We start from the raw sequence: 18008 nt of genomic DNA on the forward strand, positions 1-18008 counted from the left end.
TGCTGGATGCTTTCAAGAGGATGTTAAGTGACTTGGAGGCGGACACATCTGGCTGCAGATGTTCTCCCTGATGTGTTTGTGGATGGTCGTGACTATCATTTGGTGTTTAAATTAGTTATTTGTGTCTTTTAATGTCTAATAATGTGTTTCGGGATTTGTATGCGCTGCTGCCTGTCCTCAGCCTGGAAACTCTTGAAAAGGATTTTTTTTCTTTCATCGCAACGAGTTTTCTTCCTGTTTAAATAAAGGTTAAAGAAATAAGTTGATTCAACAGTTTTGTCACAGAAAAACTGCTCTCAGGATCTGGGATTGTCTTTTTTTTTTAAAGGGATAAAAAAAATTCACCAAATGTTCTCCCTTCCCAGCTCCCTAATTGTTCGTACTTCCTGCTTTTTATCTCATTGCAAATACAGATTTTTCAGCAATGCCAACACTTAACCTTTAACTCTGGGGACTCATTTTCCAAAAATGTCATTTATGAATAAAGTCATTAACTGAATCAATAAAAAAAACCAGCAGAAAATCAATAAAAGATGAAGAAAAAAATCGGTAGCAGCTTCAAGCATTTATAAGCAAGATAACCAGATCAGCATTTATCCACCTTGATAGTTAATTTATTTAGTCTCCTTTTAGCCCTTAACCTCAGACAACATGATGGATGACACCACATTCAGTATCTGCATCAGTTTCCTCAAAATCTACAACCCCCACTTCAGTTTTCCCCTCTCAGCTTCCCTGTCCCCTCAGAGACCAGGACCCTCCTCGGCTCGGGGGTATGTTGCCCCATCTACCCCCTCTGCCCTCCCCCTTCCCTTCCTCCCGTTCCCTCCTCCACCTCTCCCAAACAGACCCAACCTCCAGCCAGGAGGGAAAAGCATGTGGAGCCGAGCGGAGAGGCTGCATACCGACACACAGCTCCGACAGAGCAACACACACATGGACACACACACACACACACACACAGGAGAGTTCAGTCACTTCTGACCTGATATCACCATGATCCAACACACTCACACCTGCTGATATTGTTAACAAAACAGCGGATCTCACACTGATAACAGACAGTTGAAAAAGGACACTTTGCGTTGGAGATTTTTATCAACAGGAACCCTCACCTGGACTTGTTTATTTTGCTTTGGACTCACAGTGTGACCATGTTTGAGGCAGAAAGGTACGTCACAGTCTTTTAGAAATCTCTTTTTGCGAGTGTTTGTGTTTTTTCCTCCAGACCGTGACATTTTGTGAATCCCCCCCCGTCAGCACCAGTGAATGCATTCTTCATAAAGCAAATATTTCTGTAGTTTCATTGACTCAAGAAGTTTAGCTTCTGTTTGGTGCACGGCTGTATAAACTTGAGCCGGCTACTCTGTTTCAGCCTATAAACTGTCTTGTTTGGACACGTTTCTGCTGCTGCTGCTGCAGGAGGTTACAGGTTAACAGACATCTGGAACAGGACGACAGGGAGGCTCTGTTACTTATTAGTGTGAAGTGTGTGTGTGTGTGTGTGTGTGTGTGTGTGTATGGGTGAGATCGTGGTCATCGTCAAGGTGACTTTGCTTTTGGTGATGATGGATGCTTACCAAAAGGGGACAGCAGACCCCCCTCAGAGTCTTTCTTCTGTCTGAAGAGGATTGATGCATTTTTCATCTGCTCTCATTGTCCCCCCCTTGTTATCGAGAAAAACTGCTTCACTTGACAAATCTGTTAACAAGGAGGGAAACAGTGTTGTTATTGCTGCATCCGTCTGATTCACTGTTTGATTGCTAAAAACATGGGTCAAGATCTCTATAACCTTGAATCTGTTGATGAAGCAGAAGTGATGGTGAGGATTTAGGCAGGTTTGTTGCACATTCAATTACGGATGATCGACAAAATACCTTCAAACTAATAAAATATATCAATAGAGTAAAAGACAAAGACCCAGACTCACATGCTTGTCACCATTTTAGTACGTGTTCATGAATACTTGGTTTTCCTATTTTGAAGTTAAAGGGGACATATTACGAAAAATCCACTTTGACAGTGTTTTTAAACATTTATTTGGGAAACCTGAGTGTCTACCGACCCACAAAATGTGAAATAAATCCATCCAGTCCTTTGTTTGAGGTCTGCTTACGTCTTACAACACAGAGGAAAATTCTCAGTTTCAAATTAGCCACAGTGTCACAGTGGGATTCTGTTAAATAAAATACCCTCCCCTCCCCTGGTATCTCGACCCATGGACTCCACCCCCAGACTAGAACAAACCTTTTGCACAGGTTACAGGTTTTTATTCTCACTACAGAGGAGTGATGTCTACCAGGAAAACTCAGGGGGGGGTCATTACATTTAAAGAGACACACACACCAACACGGAGCGTTCTGAGAGAGCTGGTTTATACAGGGTCACAAACCTCCTCTGGTGCTTGATTCATGTTATATTTTGACCAAAGCACAGCACAGATGTTTCATTTAGACCACAGGGGACTGTTTGAAAAACCGGAAAAAGGGGGATAATATGTCCTCTTTAAAGAAAAGTAGATGAGGGGAGAACATCTTACTCTCAGTGCCATGTAGAGGGTAAAATATTTGAGAATAAAATCAAACTTTCAGTATGATTCTTAGGTGTAAGAAACCATGAATAAGGAGGATTGGTCACGTTGTCTTGTCTTAAAACTTAATAATATCTCAGGCCCATGTTGCTGAGAATCTTAAAGTTATTCATCTGGATTTAAAGGTTGTTAAAAGATGACATGCATGTCCTCTTCTTCCTGAAGTTTGTGCTCTTTCTTCCATTGTAAAAATCAACATCTAAGTCTAGTTTGGAGTCTTAGTGATGGTCAGCAGTCCACCACCAGCTTTCCTCAGAAGATAGCCGAGGTCTTTAGTGCGTCAAAGTATTGATAAGGAAAAGTACATCTGGTACATTCACATCTGCTTCTTCAACTCAGTGCTGATATGTATCAACTTTTATTCCAGTTTGTTTCTATTTACATGACTAGTGGCAGTTCCCCTCACTTCACTTCAACAAGGGTTTTTTTTTTTTTAGCTTCTGGTAGCTCATTGTTTTTGGTTTACACTCCACAAAAGTATCTTCAATAATCCTCACTTCCAATTAAGAGAAAAAGCTCAACCAGGATTAAATCTGACTGATTGACAAGGTTAACAAGTTGGGTCACATGATAAAACATGTTGCTGCTACAGAGCCAGGTCATTTTCTCAGGACGTTTGCAGAGACTAAAACTGAGCTACAAGGAAGGCGAGCAAGACTTTTAAAAAATGCTATAGAGTTCAGAAACTTCTGGTAGTGTTGCTGTGACGTCAAAATCACATCTTTGACTGAAACACCTCACAAATATTGAATCTTTTCAAGTAATTACGTCATAATCATACAGTACTTGCAGCTGTGAGCATTAAAACATTTGGAGTTTGTTGAGCATCTGCACACGTTTGCTCCCTGCTGAGCGACTCCTGGTTGCCGTTAAGTTTCCGTCCTGCCGCTCAGATGCTGATTCTGTTCGACTGCAGGTTGCACAAAGGAGCTCTGTCCTTAGTGCACACTGTACTGCGTGTATACTGTATATACATGTCGGTATAAAGGTGTGTTTGTGTGTGTTAGGTTCCCTCTCGCTGAGATCTGCGTAGAGATAACACTGAGAGTGTTTTAGCGGTTTGGGCTTATTTTTTCTACTCACGCAGAATCATCACTGACCCACACAGACACCATTCAGCGTCTCAACCAGCCCCGCCTCAGCTTTTAAATCAGCAGACATTTCATTAAGTTACATCTGGGCTAAATGAGTCAATATTTAGCTCCATTAGGGATCTCCTCCTCGGGTAAATGTTTGGGGAATTAGCCGGTGTTGTTTTAGTTTGAATGGGAATGTTTGTGTAAGTGTCCGAGGCCTCTGCATCAGACTGCAGACTGTAACGGTCAGCCTCCCACTCCCACAACCAATAAATCAAGGCTTTAAGAATTACATTTTCCGTCATGAACTGGGGTTGAACGGCCTGCATAGCCTGCTGAAGCGTCTTTTAATGCTCGGCCAGTCAATCAATCATAATATCCTGACCTGGAATAAATGATGCACTTTGTTTTTGATATAAAAAAAACTTCCTCTGTACGCTGAGCTGCCACTGTTTTATACAGTCTGCTGTTGTTCACCACTGACCACATGAGACAAACGAGTCTTCAGCGTGATGGTTCGGTCTGTGTGTGCTTGTTTTTTTCTCCTCCGTTTGACCCTGATTGATTGATGAGGGCTTTGCTTCAGCCGGAAAACGATGAATGTGTCCCCCCCCCTCCTGCTCTGTACAAGACAAAAGCAGCACTATGAAGAAGAACAGTGTCCTTTCTCTGAGCCCTTTAATTGTGCATCTCTCTTCTTGTTGACTGTATCTGTAACGGGCTTTGTTGTGTTTTGCAGCTACTTGACTGACGGAGGGTTGGGACTGTACACGCGACGCCTTAACCGCCTCCCGGACAGCATGGCCGCCGTCAGAGAGACGCTCCATCGGAACACGTCGTCGGGACAGGGAGATGCTGACAGGTAGGTCTGAAACAGCTTAAAGGAAAAACATGTTTTAATGATCTGTTGTGAAGGTCAGTTAATTTCAGAGCTGTATTACATCAAGATTCTTCGTTTTGAAGAAACCATATCTATTTTTGTCTGATTGGAAATCTCCCAGCTCTCAGATTTAATTTTATTTGCAGCTTTTTTTATTTTATTTGCAAGACAGGAAACATGCACAAAAGTTGCTGTTTCGTCCTGCAAAGTCACTTTAGACATGTTATTTAACTCTGCAGGTTGCATTCACTTGGAGATGCAGTCTTTGCAAATTTCAGCTCGGTTGATCATAGTGACCCTTCTATAAACTTTTCTACCTCTGCATTCACTCGGAGATGCAGTTTTGGCTCATTTCAGTGCACCACCTATGTTAAGCATATTGTGATACTTATATTCTGCTGATGTCCTTATTTTCCCAGAATGCCTTTAGAGTGCTCACACTGACCATGCTGTTCTTTCTGTTTATGCCGTGTTGTGACGTTGGAAATTGAAGCTCTGTTGAGTCATCTGTTGGCCACATTGAACTGCTTGTTAAGATGACAGTGAAAATTCTTGTCTTGGAAGTTTTTATGAGTCCTGATGCAGGGAAAAAATAAGTTTAACATCGCAGCTTTGCACATAAAATGTAGGAAAAAATATTATAAGCAAGCTTTGTAAGGAGTTAAAACAGAATTCATAATGAACAAAAAAAACAGCAGAATCACCATCTCTCGTCTTGATGATTAAAAAAAAGATGTATCGCTCTGTTTCACAGAATGGTCTTGCACAGGTTTTGCTCCGACTTGTGCCACAGGGAAGTATGATGTAACTGAGCTTTGTGCGAAACACCACACGCCGCTGCTGACGAACCCACTGCTCCTAAATGTCAGAGCACTTCAGTCCGACACATGTAGGTATCGCGAGGACGCGTCGGTCTCAGCGTGTAGTTCAGTGTGAGTGATGACGCCGTCGTTCGGTGCAGTCTTTGTCCTGTCACAGTGATGGAGAGGGATTTAGCTCCTGGTTAATTGACAGACGGAAATGGATGAAGGCCGTGCATGGACCACGAGCATAGAGGCATGTGGGGGGGGGGGGGGGGTGGTCGAAAGAAAGCGAAAGAGAGGGAGAATAGGGGGGAGGGAATATGCTTATAATCAAGATGGACTGAGGTGGTTCCAACAATAAGTGAAGGACAAACAAGCTGTAACAAAGGCCTGGCTCTAAAATATGACCACAATGATTTGTGAAACTTATTTATACTCAGCGATCATCAAACTGTGGACAAATCTGGGGTAAAAAACTATTTTCTTTGTGCTTTGATACTTTTTAGACTGTGCAAAGCAAGGTCAGTCTTCGAGTCTCAAACTGATGTGTAACACAGACGGACATGTTGACGTGTCTTGCAGAAGTCCTGAGTGCTCTAAGCAGCTTTTTCAGTAAATCCTCAGGTGTGCCTAATTTCCTGTCTTCCAGACTTTTGACCTCTGCCCTCCTGCTGCCTCTTTACCCTGCACGCACACACACACACACACACAAACACACACACACACACACACACACACACACACACACACACACACACACACACACACACACACACAAACACTCAGCTTTCCACATTAAACTCCCCCAGCCCTTAGGTGGGACTTAACACAAACTGTCCCTCTCCTCACCTTTCATCTCTCCCCTCTCCTCGCCCCCATTTCTTTCTCTCTAACCATGCAGGACTCGGTCTATCCCTCCTCTCTCCTTTCCTTTCCCTCACGCTTGTTTTGATTAGAGACTGCAGCATGAGAAGAAGAAACTAAAAAGCAATTAAATGATAAAAGTTTGAGGGGGGATTTTTTTTAACGTTTTTTTTCCATCTCTGTTTGATTTTGTGTCGCTTTTAAGTTTCTCTCTGAGGTTTAATTGGCCGAGGAGGCAGATGTTATGTTCCTCGACCAGCTTCACTTTCAAGATCTTCACACAGCTTTCATACGATTAGAGAAGAGGGCGAGGGTGAACATTAAGAAGGGATGAGCTGACTCCCCTCCTCCTGCCACCCAGAACCTCCTCCCCCCCTGAAGGAATGTCTGATAAATGTGCTTACTGCTTTCAGTTTGGGATTAATTAGGAGAGGTGGAAGCGGCAGACAAAGAGCATTAGCATAACAAACGGAAAGGCCGTGGAGCTGGAGGGCTGACTTTTGTAAAAGATGAAGCCAATTTAATACCTGACAGGGGGGTTAATGGTGCATTTGGTGCAGGGGGTTGAGCACCTTATTCTGCACATGATATTGGGATGTGTGTGTGTGTGTGTCAGGTGAAGTTCTGAGCTCAGATGTGTGCAGTCAGTGTTTGTACACTGGGTGTGTGATCCATCTATAAAAACACTGCTGTAGTTTAAAAGCTTTTTTACATCCCTCATGTTTGTGATCAAGCAGAGCCTGCTGCAGGAGTGGGGGGGGGGAGGGGGGGGGGGGGGGATGGGGAAAGGTGTTGGGTGTCACAGTGGCATTGGGGCAAAGCACCTTATGACCCTTGAATGAGGAGGTCACAAGCTTCAAAGGTTAGAGGCGCAGAGTTTGGAGCATTTCTAAAACTGTTAAGTCTGCACGGTTTAAAACCCTCCAGATCAGACCGAACCTGCACTAATGAGGAGCATGAAGGTCGAGCAGAACGCAACATCAAACGGCTCCTTCAGATAAAGAGAACAGCGATTAAAGTGCATATCATTTTATCACGTGAGATGGAGACTGATGTGACAGCTGAAACTGCAAAAACCAGTCAGACCAACTGTCACATGCATGCAAAACAGTGTGGTGGAGGAAGGTACGGAGTCACGGACAACATGACATGTGAGGCTCAGTAAACAAGCAGAGACAATAGACACCAGAAACCCTGTGTGTGAGCGTGTGTGTGTGTGAGCGTGTGTGTGTGTGTGTGTGTGTGTGTGTGTGTGTTGGCATGCTTTTCCCTGTCATTTATCCCTGCAGCAGGAGGAAGAGGAAACAATCTGTAACCGTCTGTCTTCTGATTTGAATTCTCTTTGTTTAAGCAGACAAAGGAGAGGTCTCTGTGGTGTGAAACCGCTGTAGCGGCGAGTGTTAGAGCGACCTCCCCCCCCTCCCTCACTCACTCCCTCCCTTAATGCTGAGGCGTTGAAGATATAATTTGTCTTTTCCAAACAAGCAGGAGACACAAAGAATAGAGCACAGCGGAGAAGCCTCTCAGGTTAAGGCTGATGACGGATGCCTTCACATTAAAACGTACATAAATCTGTAAAATGAGGAGGCAGGGTCATAAAGGATCCTACTCATATTCAAGAATTTTATACAAATGGTCTATTTCTTCAATCTTTACGCCCCTCTTAATGGTTTCTGAACACATGCAGATTTGCTTTAGAGGAAGCTAAAGGGTACTCTTTTGTCTTTCTGTTGTCTAAAAAGAAGAGACAGATCATTTAAACAGTAAATAGAATCTCTTTTCTGGCCTAGTAGTCATGAATAAAATGCTTAAAACACACCAAAGCAGGGACATAAACTATAAAAAACCCCACTCAGTCTCACAAATACAATCGTAACACACTGACTTTTTAAGGTAGAAGCAACTTTGCATCATCATGACGAGGTCTGACTATGAGCTCTTTGACAGAGGACGTAAAATCGTCATAACAAGACACACATGCTTTAGTTGAAAGAGTCCTGATGTTAGCTGCAGATGAAACAAATGAAAGAGAAGAAAAATGCAACTACTGAATGAAACTACTGCATGAAAACCACCAGTGAGCAAAAAAGAAACAAGTCTTCAGATCGTTAAAAATGGTGAGCAGTGTTTCCTGAAACACAAGAAAACGTCCTCAAATGTTAAGTGTTATATACAACCAGGAAATATTTATTTCCCTGTCCAAAAGTGGCAAGCAAACCAAGTTTTTCTCCCTCAAGGAACTGGCACCTGAGATTGTTTTCATCTAATCTTTTCATCCATTGTTAAATGTGTGCAGACTTTTTAAACGTCTGTTCTTAAAGGTGCTATTATATAAAGTTACTTTTATTCCTACTTATCATGAAGATAACTAAAACCTGTTAATCGTTTACCAAAATAGTTGGTGCTCAATTCAACAGACGACAAGGGTTTTAGTTGAAGAGTTTCTTTGCAGGTCTCTGACACGTTTAATGCTGATTCAGCAAAAAAAAACAGCCTGGCACTCCTGTTCCATCCACCGACATAAAACTCCTTCAATCAGCCAATCCCCACACTTAGATAGTTGACATTCACTCTAATACCATGATTGTCTCTCTAATTTGTCTCCTAATACCTTCTCTTAAGTACCTTGAATTAGCCGTCTGTTTCTAAGGCTCCATTAAGCTTAAATAAACATGCCATGCCTTGTCTTTGTGGTATACTAATCCTGTAAACACCTGTCTTTAAGTCCGTGTTTAGACCTGCGTTGACACTGCATATAAAAAAAAACCTACCTCCTCATTTGAGTCAACTGTGCTCCAGCAGGAACAGGGTGAACCTGGTCCACTCCGCCACATGACGTCATGATGACATGATGATTTGTCAACCCCACTATATTGTGCAATAAAAAATGCAAAGCTTACATTCCTGGTTGACGACTTTCTCAGGTTGAATTGTGTAACTCTCCTGCTCGTTGACTTGTAAAATCCTGATGATAAACCCGAGCTCTTTGCTATCTCCTTTTTCTTTTCCCTCCCTCAAGGCGCCTCCCTTCAAACCGGGCCTGAGTTGAGTGGCTTTTGCAGGTTTTCAAATGTTGAATCAGCTACATAAAAGCACGTAAAGATGATGACTTCAATGTGTGATGATGGTATCTTGTTAGGACTACAGTTTAGGTTTTGTGTTAGATGCGTCGTTGTTGAGTTCCACTTTCTCTCAGGTGGGTTTTATTCCCACCTGCAACAGAACTTGCATGTTGCTCAGAGCATTTTAGACTTTTTACAGGCACACATATAACAGACACACTCACTGTAACACACACTGGCCCAGAGCAGCTGTATGTTGTCTCTCCTGTCTCGACATGAGCAGGTCCCTGCTGGCCTCAGGCAGAGGAAGAGAGAGGTTCCCCCCTCCCTTATCAACTCCTCTCCTCAGCTACCAACAACACCTGGCACCTATCTCATCCTCCACCTGTCTGTCTCTCTGCCTGTCTGCCTCACCTTCTACCTGTCTGTCTGTTTCTCTTTCTGTCTGTCAGACTGTAACTCCACCTGCTCCCCTGGGTGAGCAGAGTGAATGTTGTGGTTTGCCTCGGGGTCTCTCTCTGTAATAATAATAATCAGTGGATCGGTCTCTCTCTCTCCCCCCCTCCCTCTGCTCCTGTTGTTTCATGAACCAGCGGTCTTGTTCCCCAAAGAACCAGGAGACTATTTGTATGATAATCCGAGACACATGAACACAGCTTCATAGACACTTTTATACCCCTGATACCATACTTGTACTCGTATTCTGCTTGTCCTGCTGGGGGACGACATCACCCTGTCAGAGCTGCTCACAGCTGCAGTTTCAGGACTTCTCTCCAACATGAACCCTGCAGGGTCGGCCCACAGTCTGCTGTCTGGCTTTGGCTCCACTATGGATCACAAGGTGTCAGTGGTTAATGACAGCAGAGGGGAGCAGGGGGTCCTGGTGTTGGGTTACCAGTATCCAGTGACAAACGACAAACATGCTTAAAAAAAATCTGTCGTCAGCAGTGGAGTTTGAGATTTGTTTTAAGGATTCAGGAAAGCTTTCCGTCAATGTTTGATGTGTTTTAAGGACAAACAGGACATGATTTAAGAGCTCATCTTTCCTCTGGATTTTATCCCACATAATTAAAACCTTTAACCTCATGTCGGATTTAATGATACAAATGTTAATCCAATCAAAGAGATCATTATCTGTTTGCATTCAAAATATATTTTTGCAAATAGAGAATCATATTGACGACTTCTTAGTCCAGGACTGAGTCTTGCACATACTGTATGACAGGGACTTGAAACAGTGTCGTGCTTCAGTTTACATTTTGGGTTTAGTTGTCAGTAAATGTCCATCTTCTTTGTATCGTGGATCATCATCATCATCATCCTTATTGACAGAATCAGGAGTCCATTAGAAAACAGATAAAAGGCAAACAAAATCAAAACACAAACAAACCGACAAAACGTCATGAAAAAGCCAGCGTCCCCGCAAGGATGACTGGTATCGCACAGAACCATGACTGGGATTTGTCAGCAGCATAATAATGGAGTTCTGAGAATCCTTCAATCGGCAGATACATTTCTTCATCAAGTTTCTCAGAAAAGTGTTAACTCCTGTTTTACAAAATAGCTCACTTGCACTAGTCCGTCGAGGTTTTTTTAAATAGTATTCTCATGGAGTCATTAAAAGCAACTTTATGTAAGATATGTTGAAAAACCGGACACCTTTGTTTATGTCGGATCAGTATAACCCATCAGGATTAAACTGCAGTCTTCCTAAAAGCAAATGCGATCAGTTTGATTACGTTTATAAAAGAAGATCATCAGAAACCATTATGCACCATTAAGAAGAGAGCATGCAGTCATGTTTTTAAGTCTGAGAAGACTCATGCAGTCTCTTTGTTGAGCATTTGGTTGAACACCACAGCCACACCTCTCTTTTGTCTAATCTTCTGCATCAACACATAAACTCATTTATTCTCACAGCACATTTAATGCGACTAAACACCGTTTCAGAGAAACCCAGACTTTCACTCAGCCTTTGACTCCACTGGAATACTAAACACCATAAATGCCTCCCAGCTTTGTTCATGCTGCAAGCAGCGTTCCTGCTGTGTCCCAGTGGTAAGTGTGTGTTGTGTGTGTGTGTGTGTGTGTGTGTGTGTGTGTGTGTGTGTGTGTGTGTGTGTGTGTGTGTGTGTGTGTGTGTGTGTGTGTGTGTGTGTGTGTGTGTGTGTGTGTGTGTGTGTGTGTGTGTGTGTGTGTGTGCATGTGTGTGTGTGTCTATGTGTCTTTGTTCATAATGAAACCCGTCCAGGGAGGCGTTCTAGGGCACGCTGCAGCAGTCTGTGGCAGTCTGACCCACAATCTGTGGCTGCATGATTCAAGATGTAAGGTCAAATATGTTCTCAAGTTAATGATGCTCCTACACACACCCACACAGCCCAGCTGCTGCACAAAAACCCCTCCACCTACACTGCAAAAAAACCTCCTCCACTTTAATCCTAAATCCTTTTTAAAAATAGAAGAATAAGGAACTGTGGAATTATTGCCATTTCAATACTAATGAAGCAGTGATTTCTAGCTTTCTCTAATGTTTTATTTAGCATCTCAAATACAATGAAAGGAGCCGCAGGTTGGACTTGACCCTGGCTGCCCGCTTGTTGCTCCAAATTTGCACCCATTAGCTAGCAACACTTCTTGATAGTACGAGCCAGAAGGACCGGCTCTTAAGCTTGCCTAAAAAAGCTGTTTTAATCAAGTACTACAGAAAAAAGAAGAATAACATACTCACTGATTATTTGGATGTCACAAAAGCATTTTTTAGATCACGGCCATTCTGTGTCAATTTACATGCAATATGAAGCTACGAGCTAACTAAAGTGTGCTAACATTAGCCCGCTAACACAACAATGTAGGCCAGGGATGATTGCAGCTCGAGCAAATTACGATTTTGATCGCATCTTGCGCAAACCTCCTTTGACGAACTCTTGGGGAGGGGGGGTTTTGAGGAGAGTGGAGGATTCAGTATGGCGGAGGTGTCGCCTAACGGCACTTTGTTTTGGTTTCATGCTGGTGCCGAAAGGCAACATCTACTAAAACGCACCTTCCTCCTTTAAATAATAGTTGTCCATTGGCAGATTTTTCAGAGTGACAATTGCAGTGTGTGAGATGTCTTTTTTTTTGTAGTGCAACACATTTGGCAGAATTGCATGTGGGAGGAGGCTGAATAAATTATGACTGAGAGCCTCGATTTACATGGAGGGGGACGGAGAACGAATCGATAGGGAGGAATCAAACATTTAGTTGTGAGAAGAGGTGAACAGAGGCGTCATCTTCAGACACATTTTGTTTTAGTTGCCATAGGGACTGTAACAGCAGACTGTATCTCCCCCCTGTGGTCTTCTACCAAGCACACCTGCCTCCCCCATGGAAAACACTTGCGCACACACACACACACACACACACACACACACACACACATGCAAGCTCACACACAGATGCACACGCTGAGCAGGGAGGGGCAGTCAGTCAGGTAACTGTGGGGTTTCCTCCCACACATTCTCTTTTTTTTTTTTTTGTCAAACAAACATTGCAGCTCCAACATCCACAGCTCTCTCCTGATCTTTGTACTCTCACTCTCAGTCGTTATTATTTGTTTAAGCCTGTTTGCGTTTTCCTGTTTTTGTTCTGTTTTATTTGCTTTATTGCTCGGCTGAAAGCAGTGAGGTGTAGTTATGATCCACACAGAGAAGAGAGAGCTTGATATCTGACAAAAGGTTGGACTGAAAACCGGGACGTTTTTTTTGATTGCAAAAGTATAAGAGCCTCAGCCAGCACAAGAAGCCACAGAGCCAGCTGTTTTGAAAGGAAGCACAGAGGTCAGAGTCAGCCTCACATCTCTGGTCCAGTCTGGAATCTGATCTCGGTCCAGCAGGAGGAAACCGTAGATGGAGAGAGTAAAGCAGAGGGACAGAGCATGTTGGATTTTATTTCATCTACAGTGAGTTGGTTTGTGGAGCGCTCGGCACTGGGTGAGTTTTAATCCTCCCTGACTGATATTTTCCGTGCGGGTGGGGAAGTCTGGCAGTCAGCAGGTTCTGTGCAGGTTGCAGCTTTTAAAGTAACCGGATGAAGTTGAGTATCCAGATTTCACCATGTGAGCTGCAGGAAGAGCTCGGGGACAGTAGTCTGCGTGCAAGACCTTTCATGTCACGGACTCTTGAACTTTAACAGACTGCACACCTTCAAATTGTTAAGGTTTTATTTCCTGAGCTCCAAATGGTCTCTCTCACATGAAGGCAGTTTCAGTTTGAAATCATTTTCTGATTTCTGATTTTTTCAGTGTCCAAATCTTTTGTTTTTTTTAAAACTGGGAACTAACTTTTTTAAATTTCCCCAAAAGTTTAACCCATCATATTCCGTATTTTTTTTTATTAGGAATAGATTGAACATGAAATGAAAGCATTTATAATTACAGACATTGCAAGAAAACAATCTCCTCAGGCCATTTTTGCCCCACTTATGCATCGAAGGGTAAAATAGATTTTCTGTCAAGTTTGAATAAATTTGGGGTAAAGAGGTTGATAACAAGCTCAACATCTGTGCACCACATCTGTAACCTATCTAATATCTAATCTAATTATGCAATCGGTTCATTTTGTTACCAATCGTGCAGTTTAATGACAGTTAAATGTTTTTCTACCGTCTCTACCTTTTCCTGTGCTGTAACTATTGTATATCATGATGAATTCTTAATTTCATTCAATTCACATTTTTTGCCCCATTAGACCCCATAAGTATCTGTGGGGAAACAATGAACAAACTAGACAAAAACAAGTGGCTCAATATTCAAAGAGGAAACTCCTGAAAATGTTTGATTTCCTCAGAGTGGAATATCCCTCATTGGAAAACACTTCAAAGAAGTTTTCCAACCAGATGAGCATAAAAAAAAGAACAGATTCAGGACAAAGTTTGCCGTCATGTTGTTCCTGCTCTCAGGCATAATTCTTATTCTTTATAATCTGCCCTGCGGGATCCCACGAACCTGTTTCTTACACTACAGGTGCAGAGGCCGCAGACTTTGAGTTTCATTATAGCAGTGAGGTGACAATAGGTCGGTTGGTATGCAGTGTGAGATTTAAGTATATCTGCACGCATGTGAGACATTCCACATGCTTTTTTCCCACAGGACCTTTAAATTTTGTTGCACGAGCGGAAGCAGCACGGCCGAGTCGTGTGCCTTGCGGGCAGTGATACGTGTCACATGTGCGAAGGGTTTTGGTGTGTGTTTTTTTATTCAGTGGATTCGGGTCAGTCGGTCGACTATAAAGGAGCGCGTGTTTACACATCAAACAGAGAGCGAGAGAGAAAGAGACGAGTCAAAGGAAGTGTGTGTGAAAAGAGAGGCGGCCAGAGGGATCTCAATGCTTTGATAAATGCTCCCAGTGTAGATAGCAAATGTTTTCCCAAGGCAGGAGACAATGGGAGCAGACACGGGAGAGCGAGGGAGAGAGAGAAACATTCCTCAGTGTGAGTCCTGTCATTTCTCGTCAGTGCAGGGACAGCTGTGTCATTTTCGCTCCACGCGGCTCCTGGTCTTCTGCCTGGAATGTGCCGGGTCCCATCACATCGGCCCCTGAGCCGCCTTCAGCCTAAAATTGTCGACATGTAATGTTGACGATGGTTGCTTTACACAGCATGTCTGATGTTCTTCTATATGCGATCATTTAGAAGTGCAGACACTGCCTTCTATGTGTATATCATCTGCAACAGTTTCCTTTTTTTAATGTGGAAAAAAACCAAGTATGATATCTTAAACATTACATGAATCAATCCAGATTATTCAAGATCTAAATAGACCACAACTTTCTTCACATATTAAGCCTTCAAACACTGAAATCAAATTTTCTGGTCCCTCCGGCACCGAGCAGCTGTAAGAACAGATATTAAAGAGATAACTCTTAATGTTTGTTGATGTAATAAAACTGGCTGAACAACTTTCTGGTACCCGGGAAACGTCTGCATTCGTATTTATTTGCCCTATTTGCATATGATCGTTGCCTGTCTGAGCATGAGTCGGTCTGGTTTTATATATCTCTCCATCTGTTCTTTGTTCTCTGTGTCTTAAGTTAATGGTAACACGGAGCAGTTATTGGAAAGTAAAAGTTGTTTTTATTCCCTTTTTGTTTCTTTACTTGTGAAAATTAATGCGTTATTATTTAGAATATAATCCTAATGAGCCAATTAGAACATAGCTTTGCATCTAGGTCAATAAACTCTCGACTTTCACCAAGGTTTCTGGTGTTCATGACCCACGAGAATCAAAAAGTTAATATTGGGTCATAGGTTTTGCTCATAATTATGTTTGTGTTTCCAAAAATTTTAACAGTGTGTTTAAAAAAAAAAAAAATAGTTGCTTAGGGTTACTTGAGTACAAGTTAGACACAGATTTGAAAGTGCAGCTGTGACAAAGTGTAGGTGTTTAACAATCTGGGGACGAGAGCGCGTCGGTTGAGCATCTGAAGATATCACATGAGTTGATGGGATATCAGAATCACTTTCTGTAAGATACCATAAACAGAGTTGCATGAGGGTTCACTACATTATAAACCACAAACAGACAATACATGGCATTTCATTTTAGAGAGAGAGAGAGAGATTATGTATGTGACATATACAAACCTATGTGCTATAGTTCAAGTCAATACCAGGATATATGTTAACCGATACTTGTCTTAATTGTTTTTACATTTTGGTTGCAGTCATTGATTTTGAATTTCAGATCATAACACCACATTGTTGTATTTGAACCTGGTCTTGGATCTGATTCAACTAATATCTGATTTTATGGATTTTGTGGAACAGGGGTGGATTCAGATGGGTTACCAGGGGGTTACATGGGCCCTTATTGAAGCTGATTGGTGCCATCCCAAAATTCTGACCTACAAGTGGCCGTTTGCAAAGTGAGAGGCGGGACTTATGTTAAATCAACAACTTGGACTTTGTTGCAAATGCTGCTAAGAAAGAATTAAGCTAAGACGTTGTATGTGTTGCACCTCTGTTGTATCAAAGATAGAAAGGGCACATAATAGTTTTTCTTTCATTCAGGTCTGTCACTCAAACTTCATGCTGCCCCTGCATTAGTCAGCGCTCTGGTTGGGTCACCACAGTTTAAAAAGTCTGAATCCGCCCCAGATGACTAAAACTTGTTTTTCATGTTTTGCCACAAACCAAATTTCCTGATAGGATCAAGTGTTTTACATGATGCAGATCGTTCTGATATAGTCTGGATGAAGTCATAAAATAACTACCTTGTACTGGTTTTGCATGTGTACAACATACACAGACATCAACTGTGTCCTCAGTATCCCCGACAACCCTGAGGGTTTAGACGTTTAAAATCCTCCTCGTCCGTCTGTCTTTGAGGACAGACACGGAGATTTGGGGTTATATGATCCAGCTGCAGGAGGAGGACCAGTAGTCGCCCCTCAAACACAGGAAATCCCCTTACTTCTGCTTCACAGCTCTGTTGTGGCTGCATGTCTGTGTGTACGTTTCTGCAGCACAGATCCTGTGCCAGAGTCGGACGGGGTTTATTCAGCAGGGGGGGGGTTACAGTACCGCAAGGCTAACCAGGCCGTGGACAGACCTCAATCCCCCGGGGACGCACCAAAGAAAAGTTAAACAAACACAACACAGCCTTTTTTCTCAGGACACATACGGACACTCCTATTGGCTGACCCACATGGCCACTCCCCATCCTCCCCCGCTCGGCTCTTCTCTTTAGGGAAGATTTGGAGACTTGGCCTCTGATCTCTGACCCCTTTGAGAAAGCAGAAAGCTTTTTTAAGGAACCCGCCGAGAGACGAGGTTCCTCCGAGGAATGTCTTGATTTGGGTCACTTTTCTCTCTTCATTACTGTCCTCTCTGACTGCTTTATTGGCCTTTTAGCCTCTTTAGCAAGTGAGAAAGTGCAATCTTCCTTTCATCCTGTTGAATGGAAAGCTTGTCGAGTTTTGATTGAACACCCCAGCTTATTCAAAGGGTCACAAAAAGCCTCTCACGTATTTCATTGCTCTGAGAACCAGAAAAAGAAAAAGGAAATCCCCAAAATGATAGCATTGCAAGCTAATGGAAGGCTAGGCACAGGGTGATAAAGAAATTATAAAAAGAATTATAAAATCCTAACCAATCCAAAAAAACATGTTGCATCAGCTAATTGAAGAGGAACAGACACTTTTCTTACCAATGTAAAACATGCACACACTACAAGAAAAGGAAATCTCTGCATATCACTCTCTACAAGATATTGTCAATAGTATAATGTGTGCAAGAGAAGGAAATGCAAAATCTAACTTGGGCTGGTGGCACAAGATGTCATGGATTACAGTTGTTTTTATAAATAAAGACTGATTTCTGAAGCGATGCTTTGCACTGAAACAGAAAACAACAACAAAAGAAGTCTGAGGAAACGAGATGTTGGGGCTTTTTGATTCTTTCAACAGAAGTGTGCAAGCTAATAACTGATATTAGCTTCGGGGCTATCTGTTGCTGGGAAACAGCATCAGGCACTCTTTCTTCTTCTTTTAATTAATCTTTCAATCGTTGTTGTGATCCAGCTTGGACAGTACTGACCTAAAAACACCAGATTTTAAAATCCAGAAAGTCAAACATGTTTCAAGAGTTTTGCCCTCTGGAGGGTTAAGTCTGGATTTGGGAAGCTCTCATATAACTAGGCAACCTGGGCTGAACATCGATACTATAGTCAGGGGCCAAAACAAGGATCAATTAATCCAT

General features: G+C 42.5%; 1 protein-coding gene across 1 annotated transcript in view; it reads left to right on the forward strand.

The window, feature by feature from the left end:
- Positions 1 to 18008, forward strand: part of nav2a (neuron navigator 2a) — a 125839-nt gene that overhangs the window by 68641 nt on the left and 39190 nt on the right. The window contains exon 12 of the mRNA XM_065952651.1: positions 4406 to 4528. Within this exon, the coding sequence (XP_065808723.1) occupies positions 4406 to 4528 (123 nt within the window). The remainder of the gene's footprint in view (positions 1 to 4405; positions 4529 to 18008) is intronic.

This window comes from Labrus bergylta, chromosome 3 (genome assembly GCF_963930695.1).
Source record: "Labrus bergylta chromosome 3, fLabBer1.1, whole genome shotgun sequence".
NCBI classification, from domain to species: Eukaryota; Metazoa; Chordata; class Actinopteri; order Labriformes; family Labridae; genus Labrus; species Labrus bergylta.